At 36.0% G+C, this 9,425-nt stretch overlaps 1 protein-coding gene across 1 annotated transcript; it reads left to right on the forward strand.

Annotated features, from left to right (window-relative positions):
* Positions 1-1,672: 1,672 nt before the first annotated feature.
* Positions 1,673-7,241, forward strand: LOC120078451. The gene is made up of 4 exons (XM_039032722.1): positions 1,673-1,999; positions 2,095-2,221; positions 6,378-6,546; positions 6,867-7,241. The coding sequence occupies exons 1-4, from the start codon at positions 1,772-1,774 to the stop codon at positions 7,081-7,083; spliced, it is 741 nt and encodes a 246-aa protein (XP_038888650.1). The 5' UTR covers positions 1,673-1,771; the 3' UTR covers positions 7,084-7,241.
* The last annotated feature ends 2,184 nt before the right edge of the window (positions 7,242-9,425 follow it).

The following is a 9,425-nucleotide window of genomic DNA, read 5'->3' on the forward strand; positions in this document are numbered from 1 at the left end:
GAGATTATGTGATATTCTCATCCTTTTTTCTTTCAAAGTTTTAGCTTTTTCCTCTCCAAATTAGTCACCCGCCTGATCCCACCATCCCATTCTAAGGCCGGAGAAGAGTTGGGAAGTCTCTCGTGGTGGTTTACGGACCATTCATGAAGAGATTGGAGCTAATATGGAGAAGATTCAAAGTCTACAAAGGTTGTATTCTTTTCCCCTTTTATTTGTTTCTTTTGCACGCTTATCTTTGTAATTAACCTAATTAGAGTACTTTAGATCTGTTTTTCTTCCGCTGTGCATGTATTCGTTCCATCATTACATATAATTATATATATAAAAAACGGGGATGGGTCCCCCAAGGATAGGGTTGGCAACGAGGCTTGGGTGGGGAGGGTCCCCCGTCCCCGACCCTGTGGGGAAATTCCCCCATCCTGCCCCGTCCCACCTGGCGAGGGCGAGGATTCCCCGTCGGGGAAACGGGGTCCCTACGGGGCCCCATTCCCCGTTTCTCCCGGGGATTCCCCTACTAATTCCCTGCGGGGAATCATTTATTAGATCCCCGTGGGGATTCTCCCATTTTTTTCTTTTAATTTTTTTAAGTTTGGGCTTGACTTTTGGGCTTAATTTAGAATTTTATTATTCAATATTGGGCTTACAATACTATAAATCTATAGTTATATTATAAACATACATATAAATAAGTTATTTTATATTATTATAAATATATATTTATAAAATATTAAAAATATAAATATATAAAATCGGGGTCGGGGATTAATCAGGGTCGGGGCGGGGATACCATCCCCGTCCCCACCCCGCCCCGTCCCTAGATGGGGCCCTGAAAAAAATTTTCGGTTTGACCCCATCCCCAGTCAAACCGGGGATTCCCTGCCCCAATCAGGGTGGGGCCTACAGGGATCCAACCCCGCGGGGAATTTTGCCAACCTTACCCAAGGACCCATTTCCCTCGGCGAAAAATCTTCGTCCCCGTCCCTGCCTTCAATTGGAAGGGACGGGGGCGAGGATGAAAGGAAATACCCCCACGGGGAGGGGGATGGAGAATCTCCCACATCTCGGCTCCATTGCCAACCTTAATCCTAATAATATATGTTAGAAAGCCGAGTCGTTACATAAAAACTATATATGTTTCATAATTGATTTGTGTTTCTATTTTTTTTTTAAAAAAAAAACTAAAAACTATAATTTATTTGCTAACTAACTTTAGTTTTTTAGTTTATTAAAAAACATTATTTGATAGTTGTTTTTTATAATATGTATAACAAACTATTTTTATAATCATATTTCATCTAATATATGTACGAGCAAAATCTACTCATGTTGTTTTGAATTTTGCATTATTGTAATTGCTTCATCGAAAGACAAATGTTACATATATATATTTTCTGTGATCATAAAAGTATCAACAAACAAGTCTAAAAAACAAATTCTATAATATATATTCGTATTAACAAGACGAGTATTCATCATGTTTAATAAAAACAACAAATTTAGTAAGTAAATTAATTAAAATAAATCTACTTTTGGACCTAAAATAATATAATTACATTTTATTAGAAACTATAAATATTATTATTTTTGTTGATAATAATTACAATAATATGTAATTTTAAACTCAAAATAACATATTATATTTAAATTTTAGAATTGGGCCAAAATGGATACATTGGAGCGGGCTTTCGGATCTGTATCGGACAAAAGTTTGAAGCTTGTCATCCATGGCCTCAAAATCGAATCAGTTCGATCTCCATCGACCGAATCCGTCATGAGTCTGGCACTTCTCCAAGGCTATTCTTCAGCCGAAGAGGAAGCTGAAGACAACTCTGTCTTCAACCACACCTCTTCCGACGATGACGACGAAGATCTTGCCGCCACCGCCGCCGCCGCCTCTACGGTTACCGTCAATCTTTCCATACGTGACAAGTCGCTTTTCGAACTTCCGCAGCCTTCCTCTCATCCCGGCCTGCCTTCTGCTTTCGACGCTTTCTCCGAAGTACGCCTCTTTGGCTAATCTCCTTGTATTTTGTTTACTTTGTTTATTCGAAAGACTGTTCGTTTCCTGATTTTGTTTTCTATGGGCTACTGGAGGTTTCAGGACCGCCGGAGTTTCTGAATAATTCGGTTGAGGAGTACGCTGCACCGAGAGAAGTCGATCAGCCGCGAGGGGGCCATGGGGGCCGTAGGAATCGTAAGGAGAAGAAAGATTTGCCTACTGGTATGCGTTCGGTTCCTGATTTAGTATTAATTTTATTGTTATGCGCTTCTCTAGGCTTGCTAGGAAGTTGAAGGGAAGCAAAATTATTTCCGAGTTGCCCTTGCACTTGGTTAACCAGATTATTGGGTCAGTTAAGGAATCTAAAAGTTAAATGCTTTAAATTGAAAATTGCATAAATTTCACCGCTTAGTACTTGCAACTTAGATGTCACCTCTTTTCTTTTCGTAATAGAGAACTCATTGCTGCAAATTTGCTATTTGTTCCATTTCTAATCAGTGGTGGCTCTAAGTCTTGAGTGTGGCCCCATGGTTCCTTCTTCATTGGGCTCCTTTAGTTGTAGATTCATCTGTAATTCAAGATCTTAATTTCACCAAAAGAGTCCTATATCTCCGTTTATGCTCTATAATTTGGAAGGAAAACTGTCCCGAAAAGGTCAATATTTTCATTTAGGAAATTCTTCTAGTGAGCATTGATGAGGCATGACTCATATGAGATATACCCTCGTTTTACATATTTGAAAATTCCACAGTTTCCCTACAAAGTTTGGACTGAGTGTTCCTAAATGAGTTTGGAGTATTTAGTTATTTATGCACCTTGAACCATATATCTAGAATGTACCTGATTCTTATTCATGCATGTCCCTTTTGTCTACCTGTGTGTGTCCTAGCGTATTGTAACCCAAATAATGCTCTAAGAATGTTTACTAGGATAGAACCCCCAGAAGGAATCAATTAAACTGTAGAAGTATAGAACAAGATCTAGTATTCAAGTTTGAAGCAACAACTTTCGTTGAAGAGAGCGAGTGAAAAGAGCAAATATACCCATAATATTTAATCTATGTTTGTCCTAGGGACAAAATGCCCCCAAAGGTAGGGAAGACGGAAATAGTTATAAGAAAATTGTTGGGAGTGATGGGTTGCTATGTGGTTTTTGGGTGAGGGATAGACTATTGGGAGTGCAACCAAAAGCCTACATTGGTTAGAAAAGGAAAAAAAATAATGAGTATATAAGTAAAGATACAACATTTTTCTTGATATGGAACCTTCTGGGTAATATGGGCTTCTGCTCATGTACCATTGTGAAACTGTGAAGAGTCTATTGTCCCTACAAAAAATGCAAGGTAAGTAATGTGCCAAAAAATAAAATGCACAATGCAATGAGAATTGGAAAGTTTGGTCGCTCTATGACGTTGAAGATGGAAATCAATAAATGGAGTTGGGTCAAAGGGTCTACTAAAACTAATCGACTCTATCTTTCTTTACAATGACAGTTGGCTAACATGCAAGGAATATGTATTCATTGCATACAAACTACAGTTGCCTAACTTGCAAGGAACACGTGTTCATTGTATGCAAACTAAAATCTTTGTGAGCAATGGAGACAGCAATGATCGAACTTGCTTGGTCTGGGATTGGGGAATGGTGATTCAACACACATTGCTAATGGGTGGTATTGGCAAGTCCATATGGTTGAAGTAGAAGAGGATATATGAAAGCAATTTATCCAACAAATCCATATTTGGGGCGAGAGGAACAACATAGTTTTTAGAGGAGTGGAGAGGGGCCATGGTGCTGTACGATCCTTGGTGAGGTTTCATGTTTCTCTTTGGACTTCGGTTTCGAAAACTTTTTGTAATTATCCTCTAGATAACATCTTACTTTTTGAGGTTTCATGGATTTAATCCATGGTGGCCACTTACCTAGGATTTAATATCTTATGGGCTCCTTTGACACCCAAATGTTGTAGGGTTAGATGGATTGTCCTGTGAGATTAGTTGAGGTGTGTGTAAGTTGGCCCGGACACTCATGAGAAAAAAAATCTAATGAAGTGATCATGTATTTTTTTAATTCCTTTGACTAGATTATTTGTTGCTTCACTGTTATATCTCTCCACTAATGGAAAGAAACTGATGCTGAATCAGTTATGTCATGTCATACTATGAAATATTTTATTCTCTCTATATACATTTACCTATAAAAATGTTTTTCATTTTTTTTCAAACATCAATTTTTCGTGGCTTTTTCCATCTGGTAAAAGTAAGCTTGTCCCTTTAGATAAGTCAATAGTGTAAACTTGTATAATCTAATGCCAGATGGTTTGTTCATGATTCTTCCTTCTGGTAGTTTTTATTTGGCATATTCCCTTATTCATGCGAAGGCCGTAGGATTTGATGGTCTATATATCCACTAGTGGCATGACAATAGAATCGATTTCCATCTTCCATGAAGTGAATTAGGTTAAGTGCCACTGTTTCTGTGCTGGTCCCATTAGTATGTTTCATTGAACCGGAGGAAAGACTAAGTGGAGCAATCCAAGGAGAACAATAGATTATTTAAGGGTAATTGTTTTAAATGACAAAATTGTTGGAAATATTTTCAACTTATTTACAAATATAGCAAAATGTCACTGTCTATCACTAATAGATAGTGATATTTTGCTATATTTGAAAACAACCCTTTATTTAATCATTTGCAAATTGCAGGCATGCGGATAGATGTTTGCATGAATTAGATTGGGTGATTTTAATTTTTTGTTTTGCCTTGTGTATTTTTTTAGTTAAGAATTTTTTCCACGAAAGCAAGGGAAAAAATGAAGATGGTACTGTTTTGTGTTTGTACCAATTTTTTTCAACTGAGTAAATTATAGGAAATACACTTTGGGTTTCTGAGGTTTCGTTTATGTTGTATATGGGTCTCTGAGTTTTCAAACTCAACAATTTTACCTTTGAGGTTGCTTTTGATAGCACCCTTGGTCCATCTATCAATGTTTCAATTAATTACTACGAAAAGCTGACATGACACCTACTTTTTATTTAAAAAAATATTTTTCTTAATTTTTTATTATAAAATTTTACAAAACCATCTTTTTTTTTCTCTCCTCTCATTCTCTTCCCTCTTCTTTCTCCCTCTCCACCTTCCATGTTCTTCCTTCTCCCATTCAGACCAGTCACGGCTAGCGATTGTAAATGTTTCTTTTCATTTCAATTCTTTCTTCTTCTCATCCCCCTTCCTTTCCTCTCCTTTTTTTTTAATTAAGCAGAATGCTTTCATATTTGAAACCACAATTTAGGGAGCGAAAGAGGAGGATTGAGTGAGGGAAGATTAGCATTGATTAGGGAAATGAGTGGCCTTGCAGGCATGATGGATCTCCTCGGTTGCCGCTGTCATGGAGGGTGGATTGGTGAAATAGGTTGGGTGGTTATGGGGTGGCGTGCAATGGAGGAGGGAGAGAGAGGAAGAAGGGGAGGGAGAGGAAGGAGAGAGACGCCATGGAGAGGAAAAGGATTGGTGGATTTGGAAATGAAAAGGGAAGAGGGAGTTTCCTGGGGGCCGCCATGAAGAGGAAAAGGATGGTGGATTTGGAAATGGGAAATGAAAAGGGAAAAGGGAGTTTTCTGTGGAGAGTGGTGGGGGATTGTGGGAATGGAATGAGAATATTTATAATGGAGAAGGTGGAGAGAGAGAGACAGAGAAAAAAAGGTAATGGGATATTATTATTGATGGCCAACATTAGAGAAAGGAATATGGTGGTGAGGGTCAGAAGGATGGGGAGAGGAAAACAAAAGTCACAGGTGGTTGCAGAAGCAGTTAAAGTGGTGCCTGCTGAAGTTATTCTCTCTCTCAACGGCGTAGGATTTGGCTATGTCTGCATTTTTTGTTTTCCTTCAACTGTGGTTTATATAAATCACTGTTTCAAATTTGGGAATACCCCATTTGTTCAGTTTTTTAGTAAAAAACGAAAGGAAAGGACAGGGTAAGACAAGAACAAGAAGGATTTGAGATGAAAGAAGGGGAAAAGAGGAGGAAAAAAAAGAAAGATACAGCCGGCGGCCATGGCTGGTCGGAATGAAAGAAAGAGAAGAGGGAAGGAGGAGAGGAGGAAGAAGAGGGAAGGGAGAGAGGAGAGAAAAAAATGTTTCTTTAAGTTAATAATTAAAAAATTATTTTTAAATAAAAACAATTGCTGCATTAGCTTTTTGTTAGTAATTAATGGAGGTGCTACCATAAGCAAACCCCAAGGGTAAAATTGTTGAGTTTGAAAACTTAGTAACCTAAATGTAATTTAAACAAAACCTAAGGGATCATAAGGTGTAATTTTTCCTAAATTCTATATTCTCTCATTATAATAACCCCTCTGAGAACCTTATACTGTAAAGGTGCTGTATTGGAGGCAAAACCTCAATTAGTTGGGATTCATGAGCGAGTGAGGAGTGATGTTGAGAATAATCATGCATCAAATCCATCCATTTCAAATGCAACACCGGAAGTCAAGCGTGTGGCAACTGTAGCCAATCCAAATGCTGAAGATGCTGCAGAGCTACTAAGGTACATTTATTGTATTTTCAAAATTGTCAAAATTGTCTCCTGGTTGATTAACATGATTCATTCCTTGCAAGCATTTGCATACACTCATAGGAAGAAAGAAAGAAAAGCAAAAATGTGTGTTAGTGGTTTCCACTTTCCAGGTAGAGAGTTGAGAGGGTTTATTTTTAAGAATGTTGATATTGCAAAGTAAACAGTACTTTCTTCTCTTTGGAATCCTGACTAAATCATAGCTGTTTCAAATGTAACTCTAGATTATATTTATAAATCGATGGTGCAAGTGTTGCCATTTTACAACAGTACCATGTGTTTCTTTTTTCCAGAATGTGCCTGCATTGTGGCATTCCCAAGACGTTTTCAAATGCACGAGGGATGTTTTGCCCTCTATGTGGTGATCGTCCTCCAGAACCGGAGAGTGAGACAAAAAAGAAGGGATCTACTGTTAAAGATAAGGAAAAGATAAAGAGAATGAGGGGACAGTCATCTCATGCTACATGGAAGAGTGAAACAGAGATGCAGCTGAGACAACAGTTCGATTAGAAAATTTCATATTTATGTCTTAGAGCACTTGGAGACTTATAGATAGTGTACCATGTTTATTCATACTAATCTGTGATAATATAATGTAAGGATTATGTAGTTGCTACCCAGAAGTTTGTTTTGGTAAACCAAAATGCTTCCTTGCAAATTAGTGTTGATTCTTCCCTCTAGTTATTCTCTCACAAAAATCCTGCTCTATGCTGTAACTTGGCCATTTAGAACAGCATTGGGTATCAAGCACATCGAATCTTCCACATTATGCAACTCATGTTACAGGGACCACGTTGAGAAAAATTTCCACTGTAGTTCGATGGATCACACAATGGAAAGCTTCTAATCCTGTGTAAGAAAAAGTTTTGGTATCGATATGAGTTGAGCGAGTTTAATAAGACTTGTTGAATAGTTTGGTCATGTGGGGATGGATTGGAAAGCTTGCAAAATGACATTGCGTATGTTGATGAATCAAATCATGATTGGTAACTGGTAAGTTTTGCTGATTACACATGCAAAGCTACACAGGTAAAATTATTCCTCAACTACGTACATCATAGGAAGATCCTTGGATTGTTTAAGATCCTTTTTGTGGGGATGGATTAAAAATGCTATTGTTCTTTTCTGGCCAAAAATTGGAGCCAATGGACACGGCTTTCCATCTGGTTTTAGACTCTTTGATTGACACTGAATGGCGTGCCCTCGACGGCAACGGCGTGATCAGTAGTAAGTTCAACTTCAAGTATGAAGGGAAGTTTATCCATAACTTTGCCCTTCTTGAACCTCTGGTATTCTGTAATTCATCAAACCACTAATTAAAATTTGACAGGAAAGAACTGTGTAATCTAAACCTCTTAAGTTAAGCAGAGACGATGAAAGTATCGTATTTAAATGTTTGAATTGAAAGAAAAATCTAAACTCAAATAAAAAGGTTAAAGCTTTAATAATATAATCTAAATTTTGTAAAATATTAATGATTGGTAGACATTAATAGACATCTATTAATGTCTATCAACATTTTACTATATTGACACATTTTACTATATTTGTAAATAATTGAGCTTATTTTATTATATTTAAAAACAACCTTAGAAAACTATGAAAGTGTTTAAAAGAAAATGTAATTTTCAAAATCACTTGAACCAACAATGGATCACATAAAATTTTTAACTGACTAAATGCTCAAATTTAATTACGAAAATATTTGGACCTTGAAATAAAACAAATTTGTCAACTAAGCAATGATGTGTCTAAATTTCATTAATTTTGTATTTAACATAATTTAAATTGCAAAGATAATTTCATCCGACTATAAAGACGCTAATAGTCTTTGTTTTTCTTTTGTCAACATGAACATAGATTAATTGACATGAACTTGTAGTATCAACCTTAAAATATGAGATTCAATCCCTTCACCTCACATATTATTGTTAAAAAAAAAAAAAAAAATTGAAAGTATGTTACCATCCTAAAAAGTCAAAAATAATATTGCACCTAAAATTTAGATTGGTTTTTGAGAATATTAGGAAAAAATGGATAACAAAACATAAAACATAAAAGCCAATGGATGAAATAGTATTTGTAATTTTATAAACATAAACAATAAAAGTCTTAAAGAAAATGAAAAAAGAAACCAAGCTCATCAGACGAGACCCCTGATTCTAGAAAACATATCCCAAGAGGAAGAACCCACAAGAATCGTCCCAATAGAAGCCCCAAACCAACGTAGAGACACATCTGACCTAATAACCTGATAAACCACTTGATTGTGCACAAATAGTATCATGGACACGGAAATTACACTCTCCAAACAATGAAAGAATGACATGAAATATTACCACTAAAAAAACCAACTAACCAAGGTATTACAAAACATCTAGGACATATGGATTCCTAGGTCTAGAGATAGAAGAGACTCCAAAATAATAAGAAAGCCAAACCACACGATTCAAGGACCAAAATGTGTTCTAACCTTACACAATTTTTCTCTAATATATTTGTTAGTCTTCATATTTAAATAGTTTTATATATTGATAGACTAAACTGATTTATAAAGGCAAATTTCTAATGTGAAAATAACGCGAGTATGATACTTATGTAATATAAAAAATCATCTCGTGCTCCCCAATCCAAAAAATTTTCACACTTAACTTGGAATTGTTATTCAATGTTAGATAAGTTCATGTCGTTGAGAGATTTTAAAATTGTTAAGATGAATTTTTTTTTCGTATTCAAAATTACTTCAAAACACTTTTAATACTTAAAAAATATATTTAATTTTACACTTTTAAATTTAATTTTTATATCATTAACATTAGTTTTGAATGATGGAAAACATAAACAAAAATGTT

This window comes from Benincasa hispida, chromosome 5, assembly GCF_009727055.1.
Source record: "Benincasa hispida cultivar B227 chromosome 5, ASM972705v1, whole genome shotgun sequence".
NCBI classification, from domain to species: domain Eukaryota; kingdom Viridiplantae; phylum Streptophyta; class Magnoliopsida; order Cucurbitales; family Cucurbitaceae; genus Benincasa; species Benincasa hispida.